Source organism: Chenopodium quinoa, unplaced genomic scaffold (assembly GCF_001683475.1).
Source record: "Chenopodium quinoa cultivar QQ74 unplaced genomic scaffold, ASM168347v1, whole genome shotgun sequence".
Classification (NCBI taxonomy): Eukaryota; Viridiplantae; Streptophyta; class Magnoliopsida; order Caryophyllales; family Amaranthaceae; genus Chenopodium; species Chenopodium quinoa.
Window position 1 is genome coordinate 2,311,958 of NW_018742205.1, and position 21,423 is coordinate 2,333,380.

The following is a 21,423-nucleotide window of genomic DNA, read 5'->3' on the forward strand; positions in this document are numbered from 1 at the left end:
AATGACGCTTGTATGAAAGAAAGTGGATCACCTTTTCTACTTCATTCATCTCACTGATTACTTCATTAAGGGGAGAATGATAACAAATCAAGAAAGCCAAATACCATCAAGAAAATAATGAATAAAAAAAAATCTAGCTAACACAAGAAGAAACATATACCTTGTTTTCAATCTGTCAATAAGAGTTGAAAGTTGTATAAATAATACATCTTATACGGAGTAAACATTTTTCTTCACGCTCTATTACATACAATACATTCGGGGATACAAAATGCGCCAGATAATGATAAAACGACTTCAAAATTCCAATCCTTGACACTATACAAACAAGTTAAAATAGAGTCTAATTGCATAATCCAAAAGCTCAAGAACTATAACATAGTCCACGAGCAAACCCCGTGAATAACTTCCTCAAACACATGCAAGCAGAGTATTTCCCCACGAGTCTATCCAAAATTGTGGCGCGTATAATTCAACCAGTCATCATTGATGAAGATCTCAACTACAGAACACATCAGAGAAAACCAAGAAGATAGATATTTTTCACCAGTATTTTTTTAATTTTGTTTATTTGTGTGTGTGTTTGGAAGAAATTGACATGCTTTGGCGCATGCCCAACTATTCAAACCTCTACTTTGCGCACAATTATCACACGCCATCTTCCTTCTTCTATAATTACTTCTTTTCCCCTTCAATTTGATCATTCTGCAATCAAAATTTTTCTGGGATTATCTCCAATTTTTCTGGGTATGTTTCCTAATCAACAATTAATTCAACCCCTTTTCTGTTTTTGCTTAATTTTCTAGTATGTCTCTTAGTATTTTGCATATGTTCTTCAATTATCTGGGTGTGTCTTTTAATTATCTTGGTATTTCTCATAATCATCAATTAATTTTCTTGTGGTGTAAAGTTTCAATCTTTTTTGTTATCTTGATGAGACTTTGCTGAAATTTTCATTATAAAATGTCAGGATCATAGAATTGGGCATTTATAGAATAACAGTTTTGAGCTTCTGAAATGTTGATTTGCTGATTTTTGATGTCATAGGTTGAATGTTAGTAAATGGCATTTGGCAGAATTGGAGCTAATCCGAGTGTGGAAGCCATTGATTTACGCTTCCCCAGCATAAATTCGCTGACTTTACTACTGAAACCTGTATTTTCAAGGCCAATTTTGAGACCCTTTGATCAATTATTGCGTAGAAGCTCTAAAAAATGTGTTAAAATGACATGCAAGGCTTCAAAAAGTATTGCCTCAGATGAAAATGATAAAATGGGTGGATTGTCTACTGTGGATGATGAATTGGGGCTGGTTAATAAGTTCGAAATGTCTGATTTCGAGGTTTCTGATCGTGTTAGCATCGGTCTTGGTGGGCGGGTATACCTTCTACTTGAACTTGTATCTTTTTGTGATCTTTTAGCTGAGAAATTATGTTGCTGATGATATTGTACCCTTTTACTTTGAAACTTATTTAGGGTGATGAGCTAGTTTTTGAAGCTCTTGTGAAGAATCCTGACAGGTTAGCCTGACAACTCTTCTGAGTCACTTTTTTGGATTATGTAAGTTGCATTATAGCCCCCCTCCCCTCTTTATTTTTATTACCATTGTTAGTATGTTTATTTGGGGAATTGGCAGCCCAATGTGTATTTGTTAGTATGTTAATTTAGGGAATTGCAGCCCATTGTATAAATGTTAGTATGCTGATTTGGGGACATTGCAGTCCTTTGTATAACACAAGAGTTGTGCTTCGGGAGCTTACTAGTGTTCAGGCTCAAAGGAGAGGCAAGAGAGCTATAGAGGTGTGTGAAGATTTCATTACGTGATTGATGGTTTAGCACTTTGGAGATTTGAGTTGGTTAATTAATGTCAGTTGTAATTTTGTTGGCATCAGGTGTTCAAGAAGTTGGTTCGTCGTAGACTTTTGTATCTTTCTTATTCCATGCAAGTTCATGGTTATGTCTCTTCGTCAACAAGTGATAATCACGCCGAGTTTACACTGGTCCATGGTGTAGGTTTCTTTCTGTTTAGAATTGTATCTTTGTACATAATCATAGTGTACTCAGATGGTTTAGCTGATTTAATGTTGGGTGGTTTACATCTTCCGTCACAATCTGAATTTTAGGAGTCCTGGTTCTGGATAATTAGCACTACAATGAAATTCACGCAATTGCTTCTATAAATGCAGTATCATGGGAGTTTCTCGCTAAGGCACTGGCTTCAACAATCAGACTGGTTACCAACCTTAGAAGCTACTCTTGCTCTTGATGAAGAGTCTGTTCGAAAGGTGGGGGATGACAGCATTGGAGGTCCAGCTGTGTCCAGGAAATTACGTCTGATTCGATTACTTATGAGGGATCTCTTGATAGGAGTATGATTATCATTATTATTACGAGTATTAATCTATCCATGTCTTATGTGTGTTCTCCTGCTTGGAAGGTCCTGAAGTTCATTATGCACTTCCCAATGCTTTCAGGTAAATTATTTGCATAGTCATGGACTTGCCCACACTGAACTGAGGCTGGAAAATTTGCACGTAAGCCCTGTGGACAGGCATATTAAAGTGAGTAGCTCTTATCTGTATGCAATGGTATTTATCATGTAAAGTATTGTTTTTTTCTTTTTCTTATAAGCATGAAGTTGATCTAGTATACTAAACCATGATGGATTTATCAATTCGAAATCAGAGCTCATCCAAATGGTCTCGCACACAAATGTGTGTTTACAATCTTAAATGTACTGGAATGAAACAGGTTCTTGTAAACACTGCTTAGAAATTGTTGGTTACTTTGTAGTCATGACTAATATCTGTATGCATGTATAATTTGTGTGGTCTCATTGTCTCCATGCCTCACTTGCTATTTTTGACATTTGTTGGCTGCAAGCCTGCAACTTGGTAAGCCCATAAATATGCCCAAGGTTTGCTGGTTTGTAAAGAATGAAGAAAGGCTGGGTTGCTGTCCTTGCTGATGTGTGTAAGCCTCCTTAGGCTATCTGGTGGTGTGTGTGAAGAGAAAGAAACTATTAAATTTTTGAGGAAAAAGCTTCTGCGATCTTCCCTGAAGGATTTAACATTTTCTTTTGGTTCTGTTGTATAGTTAAAGTTGCAATTCAGGAGGCAATTTTGCTTCTCTTTCCATCCCTTAGGGTTTATTACATGTGGGTTTGGTAAAAATAATAAAGATCGATTTTTTTTTTTTAGTTTATGGAGAAAAATATTAAGGAGGATAAAATATGTACTACTGGATAAAGAGAGAAGAAGATAAAATCTGACATGATAGAGAGAGATAAAAGGTAGGTGTGATGGATAGAGGAGGGTGTGTCTACTTGAAAGAGAAGTGCGGTTTTATTTTTTTCAAAAAGGCATGTCTGAAAGCTATTATGGGGCAGAGGGAATATTCGTACGTGATAGCCTACCACAAGTAATAACCCCTTGGGGGGTCATATTAATATAGTTTTTGATAGCTCCCTCTGCTCCATCCTCCCTCACAGAGTTTTTTCATCTATAAAAAGCTGTCATTCTCTCGTTTTACGTTTTTTTAGCAAGTTGTCTTATGGATTCATATTTTTCCAGGTAGGTTTTTTGGGAAATGCCGTTGACTTCATTGAGAATACTTCGAATAGTAAAGTTTTTAACAGTAAGAGAAGGCAAATGATGATTGCATTTGATATGAGGTACTGAAAAGGAATGTTTATGGTGTAAATCAACTTGAAAGTCTTGCAGGTTAATTAGTGATTAAAAAAAAAAAACCACACACACAGACAGATACCTTATACATGCTATTTACTTGTCACTCTTAGGTGTGTTGGATTTATCATGGCAAAGATGGTTCTGCCGGAGCTCATGGATCCAGTAATCTTTGCGGAGTTCAAATCATTTCTTACCAAGGTACTTATTCATGATATCCTTGTTAAGTATCCCATTTTGAATTATTAACATGTGATGTCAGCTATTAAATAAGATTCCATGTTGCTGAGTTGTCACTAGTAAGATGCTATGCTACTGAGCTATTAAAATAATTCTATGTTGCTTAGTTCTCGCTACGTTATGTCCTCCTGGTGTTAATGTTCATTATTCTCTAGGGAAATGATCCATCATGCTTGCGTGAATTCATGTTGCCAATTTTGTGTAAGAACTCCCCTTCTGGAAGTATTGGACTTCAGGTTGGTGAACTCTATCCAATTGAGTTGCTGTATTTTTCCATCCTGTCCTCTATCTCTTGGTTTCCTTTTCCTTTTCCCTTTTCTTGGAAGAAGGTTGTTAAAAAGTAATTTAATTGCAGATACTGGATCGAAACTGGGGTGCTGGGTGGAATCTTTTGGCGTTGCTGCTTGCACCAAAACCTTTTGATAGAATAAGGTACCTTTTCAGTTTTTCTAGAATATTGATGCTTTCCGTAGCCCTTTGATCCAACTGGATATCTGCTTGTCATTGTTTTTCCTTCTATTTACAAGTACTTGAATGTGAAAATATAGCTTCATGTGTTGTCAGCTGAAAACCCTAAAATATAGCTTCATGTAATATTGAGAAATGAGAATAGCTTTTATTGTGGATTTTTACATCATCATTTGCATCATAATACTGCCCTCATTGCTCAGAGGACTATCTGAAAGATAAGGCATTGTGTCTTCTGCATTGAATGCAGAGATGATGAACTCTTTGCTTCAGTAATTTGGCTTAAGAACTTATGCTGTTATATAGCTGTAATTGGTGTGGTAGATGTCCATTTACCTTGATAACACAGCTAAACTGGCAATGGTTGCAAAGCTGTGATATCTTGAAGAGATACAGAGAGCTTTTACTTTCTGTGAGCATGGCAGATGTTTATTAGTCTTGGTATTGTAGTAAAGAATGCTTAAGAAATGTATGGCGAGGTTTGAAATCTTGAATGCATATGATGTATGGAATAATACTCATGGCTTCATTTCGTGATTTAATTATGTCATATTCTTATTTTGTGACAATCTAGATCTATTATTCAGCTGACCAGCTCTATATATCAAGTTATTTCATTTTATCATGTTCTTATTTTGGAAAAAAAAAAAAAAAAAAGAGAAAAAAAAAACCTGAAAAACCTGCTGCAGCATGGGTTATGCTATCTATGTGTTCTGTGCAGCTGTTTAGATGCTCTGAGGCACCCATTTTTATGCGGACCAAGATGGAGAGTGCAGCCATCAATGAACGTTATTAGATGGGGTCTTGGCTCTACTGCTGTTCGAATTACTGAAGAATACATCTATCGGCAGCCTCAGGTAGCTATCAGTTGCTTACCCTTGTGACTTTAATTAAGATATATGAGGATCTTGACCAATTATGTTGTCCTCTTTTCTCATTATGCGAGAACAAAAATCAAATTTGTCCCTCTCTCTAATATAGGCTTCATAGCCATATATGATTCTTAGAAGTCACATAGTTCTTTGGCTTGATGGAATGCGTGGTTCTACCTATTATAGAGGAGTAAACTGTTAAATGTGATTTAGATTTAGCCATTGGATGACTGATGTCTGATGAGGAATTGGAGGGAGAGAGGGGGTCAAATAGCCATCCTCACTTCCATTTGCTTGTTAAACTTGATCAACAAATTGAGATAAGTCGATAAGGTGCCCTTCCAGTACCAAGACTGGTCGAATATTTGGTCTTACTTTGGCTTTTCATTTCCCTTCTCCCAGATCTAACTTGAACAGTGAGCTTGAGATGGAGTTTAGTAGCTAACATGTAGTCTAGTAGTCTTTAACTTACCAATGTCCATATCAGTTGTGTGTGTTAGTGGCTAACATGTAGTCTTTAACTCACCAATGTCTGTATCAGTTATGTGTCAGTGTGTGTGCTATCCCATTGCCACAGCATGGATTTGAATTGACCTTGATGCTCGTGTTTTCAGCGTAACAGGCTCTCCTACTTTGTTGAATTGATGGAGATGCTGAATCCTTATCCAAAGCCTAAGGTACTGCTCCATAGTCTATACGCTCTCTGATATAGATTTTACTTCTGTTATTTGAACGTCAACTAGTCCTGTTAGTTTTATCATTTCTCTTACCACATAGACAATTAGACAGTATCTGGCCCCCTGGTGGTTTTATACTGTAAATTTGTATACTGTTTTCTTTCTGTTTATTGATTGTTACCACAACTTCAAGTTAAAGAGTTAATAAACTTTAGTATTGAATATTTTCTGTGTAGCTAATATATTTGATCTTGCAGAATTGGTTGGAGTTGTTGCCGGGAAAATGGCGTCTACTTTACTGCACAGGTCGGCACATAGGATTAACTCTTCGGCAACCTGCTCACCGAGTTCTTATTGGTGATGTGCACTTAATTGTTGATAAAATATCAAGTCCAAAGACAACATTTAAGTTCACTTCAGATATTGCTTTCAATGTGATTACTGGTCAAGATTGGCCTCATGACAAAACCGGTACACCTGGAAATCTTAAAGTAATGTCTCCATCCAGATTAAGGGCTGGCAGGCGGCAATACATCAAGAAAGAGAATTCAGAAATGTCATTTTCTACATCTTCTAGCGCAACCTCGGTAGTCAAGATATCATCTAGCAGAAAATGGAAGAAAGCATTCCCTTACAAGGAGATTCCTTCTAGTCTTCCAGTAGCTAAATTAGCATCTAGTGAAATTGAATTGACCATGAACCTTGGGGAGCCACTAAGTAACAATGTTGATGATGCTAAACATGTGCTTAAAGAAGTTCGACTCCAAGTGCCACCGGAAATGTTTGATTTGTCAAAAGTTGTATGTGGTACATATGTAGATTCTAGGCTGCTTGTCCTCCGTAGTGTAAATGGTTCGGCACTTATCTTTACAAGATCATGCAGATAGGTCTATAGAATTGTATCTGTAAATCCCTTGGACAGGCCAGTAGCTTTGTACAGTCTTTATGCACAGTAAAATTTATGTAAAAATCAGATCCTCTACATAGCTTAAGAGAGATTAGGCAGCACTACAATTATTATGTGCTGTAGGTCATGGGTTAAGATTATACACCCAAGGGGCTGCAAGCACTGTTAAATGTAGCATGTCCATAAATTTATTTATTGCTTATTTCTTACGTTGAAAATTAAATTCCGAAAAATATTTTGCCCAAGAGGATTTATGATATACTTGTACAAGTACATAACCATATGTTTTGTAGTTCTAATTAAAAGATGACATTAGGATGGCCGAGGCCAATGAGGCCGTCTCAGTTTCTCAACATGAGAAATTTATATCTCAAAAGGTTAAATTTATAAAATTACAGGCAACATCGCTACTTCAAGTAGCGTATTAGGACGGTTTTGACAATGAACAATAAAAAAAACATTTATTAATGACTTTGCCGTTCATAGTTTGTTTCTTATGTTGAAAAACTTGAAATTTCTCAAGGCTAACCCATCATGAAAAAGCATGCATGTATTGTGCATGCACTGTACTTTTGGCACAGCCCCAATGGTTTATACTAAATTAATCGTAGTTGATGGCTAGCTGCTTATTGTTGCTCTGCAATTAGGAGTAAAAAGACAACATTCCACTAAAATATGCTGAAATTATTAATGTATAACGCTTCTATGTTACTTTGCAGCGTTAGTGGTAAAACATTTCACTTGAAAACAATCTGATACCCATCACTTGGCCTGTGGGATGAAGTCATGAAGATGGCCGTATACCATAACACGCACTTCTGTGATTCAAACTGGGTGAAGCAAATCTATGGGGCTAAGTGTGCAGGATCTTCTTCTACAGGATAGTATGCTAGTCGGTTTGGTGGTCAATCTTGTCATCACTCGTATTTTTCTTTTATCTACTCTTGGCTTCTTTAGGAAGGTTGAGGACTTGAGGTATTGTATCTTTTACCTAATACCAATTTCTGTACTATTTCAAAAGGTGATGGTAGTAACCAAAACTCCAAAACTATGGCTGTGTTGTTAACATACTTCTATTTCGCACTAAAAAAAATAATACTCCGTAGTTTGTTACGTTATTTGTGAATTAGACCGAAATAATAGGAGCCAACTCCAAAAAGGGGACAATGGATCCTGAAAATAATGCAAAAACATACTAAGGTTTTTTTTTTTTTTTTTTTTTTTTTTTTTTTTTTTTTTTTTTTTTAATCAATATTATCATGAATAAGATTGCCGCTTGCAATACATCCTCAAATTTTACACTAGCCATGCTTCCATAATTTCTTTATAAAATGCAATTGGAAACTGATACTCTTCAGAAGCAACGCGTGATAGGAAATGGCAGGCTCCAACATGCGGTTGCAGCTAGGCATTGATCACAATAACCAATACATGGTCAGAGTTCCCTACACAAAAATACTAGAATGATCAATGAAGTTTGTCATCAATTTTGGTGATGACCAAGGGGCTTAATCTGCAAAAAGTTACCGCTTACCAGAATGTATTGTCAATGTCGTCTAAAGACATTTGTATAACAAATCTGCTGAGAAAAAGCTTAAATATAACTCTGTTTCAAAGAGAAAAACACAATTACATTTCTTTGCCACCTTTAAACTATTTCCATGCTGCATTAACTCCTAAAGTTTGGAAATAGAAACAATCAGGCAACAGGGGAAAATGAAACATGTTCTAGGGCAAGGGCAGCAGTATATATAGGAGGACCCAAAATGACTTACACAATAGAAACTCTATATCAATCCTTGACGCTGTAGATCAGTGTATGTCTTCTTATTATAGATATTCCCCTCTTTATCTTCATATTCCTCCTCAAGGTCTGGTCGCCACTTGTGCAATCCTTGTCTTCTTTGGATTTTTTCCCAGAGATTCTTAGCATCCTGCAAACCAAATTGAACATATTAAATCAGGCACTTCCTAAATTTATAAAAATAAAAAGTTCTATAGACATCTTTGGAGCCAAAGAAATCAAAAAGTGATCAAACTATGTAGCACAGAAACCGTAGCAGGAAAAAACTAAGTTTCTGTGTTTCCTGGTTTACTAACACGTTGCAGATGCAGTATGCAAAAGAAACAGCTACAAGCAACTCGCAGTTTACTTAAAAGTTGAAACCTTTCAGAAAATCAAAAAGTGATTCACCCAAGCTTAAACAACCTAAAGGTTAGGGTCTTGTCACATTTGAAGAATATGAACATCAGAACATGTGGGCTAAACTAATAATATGCAAAAGGCACAAATACAAGATATACTATATGTTCTAAGTCCAGGAAAATATGGATTTTTTTGTACACTTCAGCTTCCATGTCAAAACTTCGAAAACAAGCACACACTTGTTGCGAAGAAGAGTATCAAGCCATGTTAACTTGCACTTCACGGAAAACTATTTCCTCTTCATCCACCAGAATTTATTACAAGAGCCCCCAAATAAAAACGGGGAGTGAAGATGGAGAAGGAAGAGTAAAATCAGAGAAGGGTTTTATGAAATCCTAATTTTTACATTTTCGGGGGTTGCTAAGTCCTGCTTAGATATGCATTACATAAATTCAAATCACCCCAATAAAATGAATCAAATAAACTCCTCTTACCTACTTAAATCTTTTTAGTATTAAAAACTTCATTTCCAGTCAACAACAAAAGGGGCTATAAGTCTCTTAAGCTTCATTTAACTAATCACTTTCATTATCGTTGAAGTTTCTTAAGTTAGAAAATCATAATTGTTTACTCCACTTGAAATGAAAGTACTGAATTCAGTAATTGGAGATGTCATAGAGAAAATGAAGCTGATTGATGGTGGTGGTAGATTAAAAACAGTTTGTGATATTGGGGGTAATAATTCCCATCTCTCCACTTTACACCATAACTAGCCTTTTCCATCTTCCAACACCTCCAATCATTTTCATTCTATTCACCCTTAATACACCTCTCAATCTAAGCATGCCCTAAGAATTCAGGACACAATGCTAACCAGCTAGGTAATGCAATCAATAGGAAAGTTACTGGAGCAATATCTTACTACAGCCTATAGACATACCAAGTAACCCCTGACATTTAACCAAGTTCAGTTCAGTTCGGATCTTTTGAGGAGATCGCCTCTATAACAAGCTAGATCTGTCCATTGACACTTTAAAAACATAAATGACAATAACTGAATAGCTGATTATGCAAGAATTTAGTTCAACAAAGAAATTGAGCTAAAAGATAAATGCAAAGGCTTATCATCACAAACAAGCTACAGTTAGGGCGTTTTCAACAAGCTATCAACTATAATCATCTCAAACAAGCATGGATGATCAACTAGCTTAATTTGAAGTCTTGAAGGGTGGTACTCAAGATCAGGGATCAAATCCTGTGTACATGATTTGCCCTTGTAGCTCTCTCTAAACCCAAAATAATCATCTCAAGCAAGCCATTTTAGGTCAGAGAGTACAAAAAAATCATAGTACTCCCGCCGTCCCCAAATAAAAATCCCAAACCCCTCTAATCTGTTTTTTTTTTTAATTTTTTTTTTATCCACTTCTGACCAACAAGACCCTACTATCTTAATTTTGTTTTTATTTTTTATCCACTTTTAATCAACCAAACCCCACTATTTTTTTTTTTAATATTCACCTTTAATGAATTAAATCTCACTATCTTTTTTTAAAAAATCATCTTCCTAAAACACGAGCAAAGTGCAATGAGACTTGTATTGGGAATGGAGGGAGCAGTGCATTTTTCAACATCAAGATATGGCTCAATTGATTTCAATCACAATCAAAACTACATCCAGCAGCCTACATTTCACTGACAAACTCAATGAGTCAATGCCAAACACCATGATTTAATACGAACAATGTCTCCAGTATGCTTAGGGAAACAGAAAGTGATACCTGAATAGATGTAATTTCATTAAAGTTCTTTGTGTTTGGAATACCAAGACAGCGCATTCCATGTTGGTGACGCCATTCTTTAAAATGTCTCTCGAAAGCTCTACGGCCCCAGTAGCTATGGTTCCCACAAATTTCACACTTAAACTCCTGAATTGCACAATAGAGAACAGGAAATTAGAGAGTAGGTAAAAAAAAAAAACCAAGTGTTTTTTTTTTTTTTGACAATAGCAAAAACCCAAGTGTTAAGTTACACAGAATGGTGACCTAAGATATATAAGCCAACACATTACAAAACATAAATCAAACCAAAAATATCAAGCTATCAGGAAAAAGAAGAGCCAGAAGATGATAAAACCAGGCAGTAATGCCCTGTTGATGACTAAAATACATGAAGGCATACCTGTCCAAGACCGTGGAGCTTATACAGCCAATATGGTATTGGTTTTCCATCCCAACCAAGAGGCAACTTTAGAGGATTGTATATCGGTTGATCTTCTTCATCACTTTCAGATTCAGCATGTACATCTTCCTGCAAAATCATAGACACGGAACATCATTGTATGAAGCACCAAGGTACAACTAGATAGCACTAGAAAACATAGGATGAATAAGAAAAGCGATAAAATAATTATACCTCCTCGTGTTCTAGCGCAAGCTCCTCATAAGTCATTCCCTGCTTCTTCACAGAATTTTCTTTAGTGCGGACTATAATCTGTAACCAAAAGAAACCAGAACAATAGAAGCACTATCAGCCACTTTTTTCTCACTTACTATACCCAAACAGCAGAAGTAATTAATACTTATTTACAGAAGATAATTTGTATTAAATATAAGTAAAAACACTGGGCAGATGCTTTCATCAATGCTGTTACCAGCAAAACTACAAAGAGTTATGAGCTAACCTCTTCAAGCAGTTCACAAAGCTTTACCATCTTGGCCTCTACTAAGGCCAACTCCTTAATATCATCCTGCTTCTGAAACTGCAGGTCGCCATTACCATTCTGCTTTGAACCACGTTGTGGTTTAGCAAAATGCTTTTTGTCCAACTTTTCGAGAGGAGTGTTCTGTAACAACGGAAAACAAGATGTAATGTTGCAGGATATGTGCTAAGAGCATTTACGAACAGTAAGAAGAACTAAACAGATTGTTCTTTCATGGCACACCCTAACAGCCTCAAGTAATAAATGATGATAATGTTTCATTGCAAGGGGCTTAGCTAATGAAATTAAGCTCGGATTCAAAAATTTGAATTTCTTCATCATAGGGATTGTTCGAAAATACCTTGGTAAGGAATAGTCTCTCCGCTCTTTGTTGTATAGTACCACCTGTTTTCAGTCCTAGAGCAGCCAAGGCCTGAAGGACAACAACAAACCAATCATAGTTTTAAGTGCTCAAACATATAATCACATACTAAGAGCAGCATACTGTAACAGAGTATAAAGAAAAAAATACACCCTTCAAAGAAAAAAAAAATAGGGATAAGAGAAAAGGCAAATAATGCATGAAAAATAATAACCAGCGAAGTAAATATGAGGCTAAAATTTTATTAGTACCCCTCTTCTCCAATACAGATACATATTTGACTCTCCAGTTAAAAGACACGATCTAACTTAGAGGTGTCAAAACACACCCGACCCAACCCGACCCGATACAAAACCGACCCAAAAAAATCCGATTCAGATTCCGACAATCCGACTCGTATGGACACAAGAAATTATCATGACTCAATTTTTAAAATAGATCCGACCTCACCGAACCCGACCCGGACACCCAAATTGACACTTCTAAATTCTAACTAGCATTGGACAGAAGAAAAAGGCAAGTAATAAACTCAAGAAGATAGACAACAAAAAAAACACCAGCCATTAGAATAAAAGGATACCAAAAAAAAACCTAATCCAGTTCAAGACTTAACTTTGTAAACATCCAAACGGAAGTTAAGTGAAAAGGTTGCCAGCTTTTCTACATAAAATTCATTGAATTGAATGCTGGTCATCAATTTGTACATACAACAACAACAAAGCCTTAGTCCCAAAATGATTTGGGTCGGCTAACATGAATCGTCATAAGAACTTTTAATTACTAGTACAAGATAATCATTTGAAATAGTTTGAAAAAAAAGGTGAGTAAAGAGAGCAAAAGAAAGAGCATCCAAGAAAAATTAAGGGAGTTTTAAAAGAGAACCAAGAATAAAATTCAAGAATGTTTTAAAAGAGTGGTTAAAACATTGGAGTAAAAAAACATAAAATTTAACTTTAGCAAAGGAAATCAATACAATTCATAAAACATTAGTGGGATAAAATAATAAAATTAAATACGAAAATAAATTTAGATTGTATATATATAATCACGACAAGTCATTGACGTGAATTTTTTCTCTCCACACCACCCTATCCAACACCATATTTTCTTAATCGCCAAAGCATTCATGTCACTCTCAATCACCCTCTTCAAAGTTTTCTTAGGTCTTCCTCCGTCGAAAATTGGGAACCACTTTTGTCTCGATTAACTACCATCCAATAGCATGTTGGATAATGAATATACTCAATATAGGCATACCAACATTATGTGAAGGAATATGCCTAGAGGAAATGCTAATTTATACTTCCTCCGTTTTCTTTTAAATGCAACACTTCTTATAAATGGAAATGTCATAGTAATGCAACACACTATACATGGTTAGTTTTTTTTTTGTGAATTTACAATTTTACCCTTACTTAAACAACATTACATATTTTAATTACTCACCAACTCTTAAACATTAATTAAACTACAAACTACTCCAGCACCCAAACCCATTTTAATGATCGATTTCACCTCCAAGCTTCCCCCCCCCCCCCTTTTCTCTCACTTGCTCTTCATCCTCTCTTTTCCCCATAGCCACCACCTCCCAACGAAACCACCATCAACCACCCACCACCATCAACAAAACCGCCGAAACACCATCAAGTCATCAACCTCACAAAAACCACCACCATTTTCACCATGTGCCTCACCAAAACCACCACAGCCCCCCCAAACCACCACCCACCTCCATGACTCTCGCCAAACCAACACCAATGTTCATCACTATTTCCAAATCCACCAGATCTACAAACCCTAAAATGTTAGCCACCACCACCTCTCCAAGTCTATGACCCTTAAATTGGAACCACTCGAATCAATTTCCCTTACACTGAAATTGTTGAATTCTGACCATTTTCTCCTTGCTTGAGTCCTTCGATTGCATATCTGAACCCTACGTTTCATATTTTTCGGTGAGCATAGTTGGGTGTTTTAGTGGTTTTTGGTGGGAGTGGTAGTGGTGGTTTAGAGTAGTTTTGGAGGGAGTAGTGGTAGTTTTGTGAAGTGTCAGCACTACAGGAGGTGTTTTTGGTGGGAGTGGCGGTGGTTTCTAGGTAGTTTTGTGGAAGTATGTGTTTTAGGTGGGGATGGTGGTGGTTTTCGGTGGGAGTGGTGGGGATTTTGGTGGTTTTCGGTGACAATGGTAGAGATGTTGGTGGTTTCCGTTGGGAGTGGTGGCATGGTGCTGTAGGTGGGGTGGGTTTTAAAGTTCAAATACAATTTATGGGTCTTAATATCTCCTTTAATTAAAAAGCTTAAGCCCATGTAGGACCAAAATTTTACCCCATCATCTCTCCACTTTCTTAATTACTGTGCAAAAGTGTGTTGCATTTAAAAGAAAATGGAGGAAGTACTTCGTAATTATTCAAGCTTTGAAACATGTAATTTATTTAACAGAGAACAAGCATGTTAACATTCTCAAAAACCACAAGCTTCGAATATGATAACATTCACCAACAAGCACTTTTTTTTTCCCAAAGTAAACATGCCAGGCATATAAAAGGATAAAAATAAATACAACATTTGCATCAATACATACACCAAATTTACAGCATAAAAAATATTAGAGCATTAACACAGTAGTATTCTGCAACATGAAATAGCTTAATGAGGTACATGAGTTAAAGACATTACAGTTTCTATAGTAAAGACAAAGCAAGACTTGTTACAACAGATGACTAACCTCTTTCAATTTCTCAGGCCCCAATTCCAAAAGCTCGTCCACTGTGCTATAATAATCAAGATCAATCAAGGCAGTCTGAGAAATATGTCCATTCTCTTGTCCCTCATTCTCCCATCCCTTTACTTTCCCATTGGCCCATTGCTCTTCAAAATCATTTACTACCTATTTTTACAGATACATAATAGATTAGCAAGCAAACAAATCAATAATTGCTTACAATCATCATAATTTGTTGATTAACTAACAATAGCTAAACTCAATCAATGTTCTTCACAGGTAATTAAATGGCCAGTTATAATGTCAGCTAAACCCTAGATCACTACAGAATTCTATATGGAGAAATGTACAGTGGCAAAAGGAACAATACAAGAATAATGAATCAAGACATGCAGCCCCTTCGTCCATAAAACAAATCTAATTCATTTAAGGTCAGTCTGCAAAAGGTATCAATCATGCTCAGCAAAACACGTTAAGTAAACAAAATAGGGAGATCTAACCTTTGAGAATATTCTATCTAGATCTTTTAATGGCTCCGTTCTCTCAAAGAAAGAGATCAGATACTCCAATAGCTCAATAATATACTCTTTGTATTGCCTGCAGAAGCACCATGCAAACAACAAACAACGATATTTGTACTATTGCTCAAAAAAGATGGAGATAACTTATGACCACAAAAGACAAATAAGAAGAGATTTTAGATAAAAAGGGTTTACCTTGTCATCTTTCGTTTGCAAGGAATCATATGTGGCTGTGAGAATTTCTCTAAATAAATAACGTAATCCATCGGTTCACCAAATTTTGAATTAATGTACCTATTGTAGAATTCGTGTAAATCCAAGTACCGGCCAGATGCTTCCTGAAATTCCATAGAGCATTTTCAATTAAAAAAAATAAAAAGAGTACAGACATTCAGTAATAAATTGAACATTGTGAAGGAAAAAATAATGCAAAATTAATACTAAAAACTACACAAAGTAAACTCTTTAATATTAAGAACTATTGACCTGTCACATTAATTTGACTCAATACAGGCTGCTTGATAGAAAAGAAACATATTAGAGAAGAACCATACTTTAACTATCTCTTGAACATTTTACTGACTTTGTAATCCACACCTTTAGGAATTATAAAAATGATTCATCCATATACCCCTACTCTATGTTACATGGACTCGGGAACGGGTGTCGGACATTGACACATGTCCAAGTGTCCCATCCGGCAAGTTCCAAAATGTTAGGACAAGGGGACTCTATCCGATATTTGGACACGGGTACGAGGACACATCAATACGTCACTTAAATTTATATAAATAAATTATATATTACAAAAGCTTTAAATTTTTCATTATGTCTACCCCTAATTTTTTTATTTTAATTCTTTCCTCGGTAAATTCTCCTAATTAATGGCAATCTTCTTCTCTCCATCTTCTCTATATTAATGGTGATTTTCGAACAAGATATGTTTTTCTTTCATGTTTCTTCTCTTTTTTCCTCTCCACTCTTAATGGAAGTGTCCGGGTGCACATTGAAGGGTTCCGACACAACACTTCGCAATATTAGCTGTGTCCGATTAACATAACCCCTACTGCCTTCTCTGTAAAGACACACCCAAATAAAAAGAAAGAAAAAGGAGGAAAAGCAAATTGACTGCCTACATGGCTACATATTTGGCACAATCATTCCTAGATGCCTAATTCTGTTCTTGGCAAGTCCAAATGAACAAGGACAGGAAAAAATAAATAAATAATTCCAAGAATGAATAACGACTCCTCTTGTTCAAAAGCCTGAATAATGACCCCTCTTATTCGAAGTTTTTAAGAGCCTATCAGCCTATCAGAACAGAAATAGATAGTCAAGCGGAAACGTTACAAGTTCACATACAAACACGAGAAAATATAATAGATATACTTTTTCAAACACTAGGAAATATGGAAAGGGCACCCAAACTAAAACAATTATTTAAAAAAAAAAAAAAAAAAAAAAAAAAAAGAAAAAGAAAAAGAAGCTAGAAATGGGGGAACCGGAAAAAATAATTAACTAATACTTGGACAAATAAACTATTGTCACAAACCAAACCCCCAAATCTTATCCATAGCCAAAGGCCCAACCAAATCACAGCCCCTTTGACCAATATACAACCAATAACCTAGGTTACCTCCTCCATCTTTCCTCTTTAGCTTTAGTTTTACCATCAGTTTCATAGTATAAAAATGCAGTTTCGGTCGCGATCGCGGGAACGGTCACAGTATCACGGTAACGGTATTGATTCGTTGATCGCGGACCAGGTTGCGGTTGTAGCGGTAGAAATTTATTTAAAATTTATGAATCCAAAAAAATTATAATTTAGGTTTTTAAATAAATTTTTATATAGGTTTTAAATTAAATTATTATACGAAGTACTTAGTACTTACCTTTAAACCAAAACCATACTTGTTCTTTTATTTACCCGTTGACAAGTATGACAACAATTTAAAAAAGAAATACAGTAACAAACATAAAGGCCCACTATTGTCCCACTAACTTATTTATATATAATAAAAGTGACTAAACCCATTACTTGAACTTACACGTGATTTACACTTTACAGCTGTCCCATACTCCCAATATTTACTTTCTCTCTCTTCCATTGGTTCTGAGCTAAGAAACTCATCGGTTTCCATGGAGTTTCTCCATTTCTTTCCTTTTTTTCCTTTTTTTTTCTAAAAACTGAGTAATTCTTCTCGAAATTATCAAATTTTGAGTCAATAACGTTCGATGCGGACGAGATTCATTTCGTATCGGCTATATCGGCCAAAATCTCGGCCTTTTGAAAAACGCCGTGCTAAAACAGTAAATATCAGATCGGTAAGTTCAAAATCCGTTACAAATCGGCCGATTCGCGACGTATCGGCCGCATTTTTACACCATGATCAGTTTTACAATCATGTCTCCACTTTCTCAGAAAAGACTACCCAATTGGAGGGGTTGACCCTTCATTTTCTTTCATTTTGATCGTTACTCAATATCCATATGTAACACCACCGACATACAATGCCTATCTATGATTCCATCATGAGAAAAACCAAGACTCAGTTTCGCCTTAAATACACAAGGTAAAATTAGTATTAACGACAAAGATTGTCAATCTTTCAAGTTGTATACACACAGCTAACACAGGCTTCTTAGTTAAAAATGCTTCAACCTTGGATGCACAACAGTTACTGATTTGAAATATGATAGGGTTGAATAATCAATCTGCCTATCTCCTACTCTTTTCCCATGCTTCATAGAATCATAGATAAGGTTGGTTTCTCCAAGGATAGTATCTATACAGCTCAACCACCCATATCTATTGCCCCCCAAAAGATGATTCAAGTCTGCACTGTTTGCCTCATCCAAAATCTTATCTGCTAGTCCTAATGACACGGAGTTTGTGGTGTAGAGTGCACCCGCTTACAGTTTAATGATCATCCCAGCCATAGTTGGCAATTTGCCATCATTAAGGCCAATTTTTCTTAGATGATAAAGATGGAGGAATTACATTATTAAGCCATACCCATCATCATCGAAACCACACTCATAGTTATACCCATATCCAAGCCTTGCAAGAAAGATAAATTTTATGATATTTGGGGCTTTCAAGAAAAGGTGTTTTTTTCCTTCCTCACCTTAAAAGCGAAATCACCCTTTCTACTCTTCCATTTAGCACCCAATTTGAAGCTTGAATGTCAATTACAATGAAAAGAAACTAAGCATGATTGTTTGTCACAATACACAAAATGACCAATACAATGACTCCTCCATCAGTAACCTTGAATTGAATCATTTGGTGGTCAATCTTTCCAAATAAAGTATCCTGTCTTCATTATGATGTAAGTCACAACTTAAATAAACAAACCACCATCCAAGCCCCACATTTCCCAACTGGATGTGCTTTGGATGAATATCACAAGAATAACAAAATTAATCTCTTTCTCGCTCCCTAAAAACAGTGCTTTTTATCTCTCTCCTCCCCTGCTCCACTTTTTTCCTATGCCCTGCGGTCCTACCCATTTCTATGTTCTCCTCCAATACATGATTCTAACTTCTTCCCTTCTTTTCTCATATACACTTCTATTTTTGTTACTTCTTCCCTAAATCCTTGAGATATTAATATCAGTTGCGCCAGTCCCTTCTAAATTTTAAATCCTTGACTTCTCTAATTGGGCTAACACATAAAACTGAAGAAAGCATACTAAATATCCTGAATCAATGGTAATGCAGTTGCATGAAATATGTCACATCCAGAAGGAATTCTCAAAACGTAAAACACAATAAATAAAATAAAAAATACCTCTCCACTAAAATCAAGCAATGGGTCCTCCTTAAACATCTGCTCATATTCCTCTTCAGCATCAATGACACGCGCAGATGGATGCCGCCTGTGATACTCACGAATCTGCACACAAATTCCAATAAGAACAATCCCAACATGATAACATCCATAAACACCACAATGTTTACGGCAATTCCACAAAAGGCTCAGAGACAAGAAGCATAATCAAAACATGACATTTCAAAATTCCACACAAACCAACAAACAATTTTTTGTTCCAATGTAAAATTCGAATATACAAAACAATAAAACATACATATATCCCTGCAATCATAACGACTCCATAACTAAATTTAACAAAGCACAAATTTCAGCTATTTCTCAACTTATAATTGTCTGAGACCACCATATTTGACAAAACCTCAAAATTTCAAGTTTAATCTCACCCTAAATTTCTAACACGACAAAGAAAATCAAATTTGCAATTGTCCGGAATCGGAAAAAAAAAAAAAAAAAAAAAAAAAAAAAAAAAAAAAAAAAAAAGAAAGAGAAGATTACCTCTTTCAATCTATCATAAAAGGCACTAAACACATTGGTACCAGTAGCAGTTTGACCTCCAAGTGCGGCAATTTCATCTTTCCGAGCACCATCTTTATCTTCGTAAATCTCAACCTACAAATCAAACCCCAAAAACGTAAAAAAACCATAATCCCAGAAATATCAAAGCGCAAAATCAACGAATTGAAAAGATTAAAATCAAAACACAAAGAGGAAATTACGAGTTTATCAGTGGTAGAGAGGATGTGCTCAATCATGAAACGAACACGATGACTCTGTAAGAGACGATCTCTAGAAGAAGCACCTTCATTCTGAAGCTCCTTGACAATGAGGCGCTCTAATCTCTCTACTTCTTCGTGAGAACCTCGAGTTAGTTCCAGAAGAGTCGACGACATGTTCTTGTTTTTGCCCTAATTTTGATTTTGATTTTGAAATCTAGGGTTTTTGTTCCGATTGGGGATTGCAATTCGAGTTGCAGGGGTTTTGAGTTGGGGTTTTTGGAAAAGAGGGAGTTTGTGTTGTCGGAGTTTTTAGAGAGAACTGATGGTTTTTGAGTTGAGTCGGTTTAGGAGAGAGAAAGTGCGCAAAAGAACCGAGGGAGTACTGCCACCGGTTAATGTTGGTGAGTGGGGGTGAGTTCGTTTTGTACATGACTGGCTAATGAATTAGTGAGTAATCGCGTAGTGGATTAGATCACTAGACCTGCTCAAATTTGACCTGGCTTGAAAAAAGTTTGGGTTTGGACATAATTTTTTGGCCCAAATCTTGGGTTGGCACGGATAATTTATTTCTGGATTTTAGGCAAACAAAAATTACAATTTTAGTTAAAAAGTAGGCATGACAAGATGGTGGCCCTCGTAATATTGAGCCATGTTTATTTCAACCCGAAGTTGGGTCCGGCCTGACCAAGACCCTTTGCCTAGAATGGGCCAATTTTTTTGCCAAAATCCACCTTGGCTCGTGATCATCTTTGTCGCTAATGTAGCCACATAGGCCATAAATATTTGATAGAATGGATATTGATGTTTGTAATAACTCTAACCTTTTTAATATTTTTTTTTTCTAATATGTTTAGAATTCTCCTCATGAGAAGAGCTTTTTAATGATCATTTTTCTTACCATTTAAAGAGATTGAAATGGATATGGTTGTGATTGATGTGATCGCATCTCATAATAAGCTAATTGTGAATATACTTAAAAAGTTATCACAACAATAACACTTCTTACATAGATAGACTTGTTTTGAAACGAACAACATGTTTGTTACTATTGTTTGTGAATAATTATTACTTTGAGGCGCGCTTAAACTTATTTTTGGACTTCAAAAGTCTCGTGTAATTTGAATTGTGTATTGTTAAAGAGGTTAAGACTAACCACCACCGTAAATCCGTAATGACTCTATAACTTATCACCACCACCATTTATTACCAAACCTTTTTCGTGCACCTTCCTATATCTTCATTGCGTGTATGTGACTGAGCATCTATCTTTAGATCTTCGTTTTGACCGCCACAATGTAGCATCCATCATTAGTCATTACATCACCTAAAATCCATTGCTTTCTCACTCCCACACCAGAATATAGTCCAGTATTGCTAACTATTGTTCCCTTCGCATTAAAGTAGGTTATGAATCTTGTATTACTGTTTACAAAATTAAGTCAAAGGTCTTACCATCTTTTGTCTATGCTTTCATATCTAACTCAAATTAAATACAAAGTATATTAACTTTTATTGGGACGGGGGTGTCTATTTTGTATTCCATTCTATTAG

The 21,423-nt window shown here is 35.9% G+C and overlaps 2 protein-coding genes across 8 annotated transcripts; one reads left to right on the forward strand and one right to left on the reverse strand.

The window, feature by feature from the left end:
* The first annotated feature begins 370 nt into the window (after positions 1–370).
* LOC110728786 (probable plastid-lipid-associated protein 14, chloroplastic) lies at positions 371–7,094 on the forward strand. The gene is made up of 14 exons (XM_021908439.1): positions 371–747; positions 1,048–1,377; positions 1,476–1,519; positions 1,721–1,799; positions 1,892–2,008; positions 2,186–2,368; positions 2,474–2,560; positions 3,572–3,672; positions 3,799–3,886; positions 4,081–4,161; positions 4,281–4,357; positions 5,115–5,250; positions 5,880–5,942; positions 6,200–7,094. Exons 2-14 carry the CDS (start codon positions 1,063–1,065, stop codon positions 6,827–6,829), a joined length of 2,001 nt encoding a protein of 666 aa, XP_021764131.1. The 5' UTR covers positions 371–747; positions 1,048–1,062; the 3' UTR covers positions 6,830–7,094.
* An 861-nt stretch (positions 7,095–7,955) lies between these two features.
* On the reverse strand, positions 7,956–20,273 carry LOC110728796 (splicing factor SF3a60 homolog). 7 transcript variants are annotated; one of them, XM_021908485.1, is made up of 14 exons: positions 19,873–20,046; positions 19,652–19,765; positions 19,112–19,216; positions 15,514–15,656; positions 15,298–15,394; positions 14,801–14,962; positions 12,055–12,126; positions 11,676–11,837; positions 11,408–11,485; positions 11,174–11,302; positions 10,774–10,920; positions 8,625–8,783; positions 8,384–8,455; positions 7,956–8,294 (listed from the first exon to the last, which is right to left on the reverse strand). In XM_021908485.1, the coding sequence occupies exons 1-12, from the start codon at positions 20,044–20,046 to the stop codon at positions 8,637–8,639; spliced, it is 1,530 nt and encodes a 509-aa protein (XP_021764177.1). In that variant the 3' UTR covers positions 7,956–8,294; positions 8,384–8,455; positions 8,625–8,636. The 7 variants fall into 7 exon arrangements, with proteins under 7 accessions (XP_021764177.1, XP_021764181.1, XP_021764167.1 ...); XM_021908489.1 differs by having other exon boundaries at positions 7,956–8,307; XM_021908475.1 differs by having other exon boundaries at positions 8,384–8,525.
* Between the last annotated feature and the right edge of the window lie 1,150 nt (positions 20,274–21,423).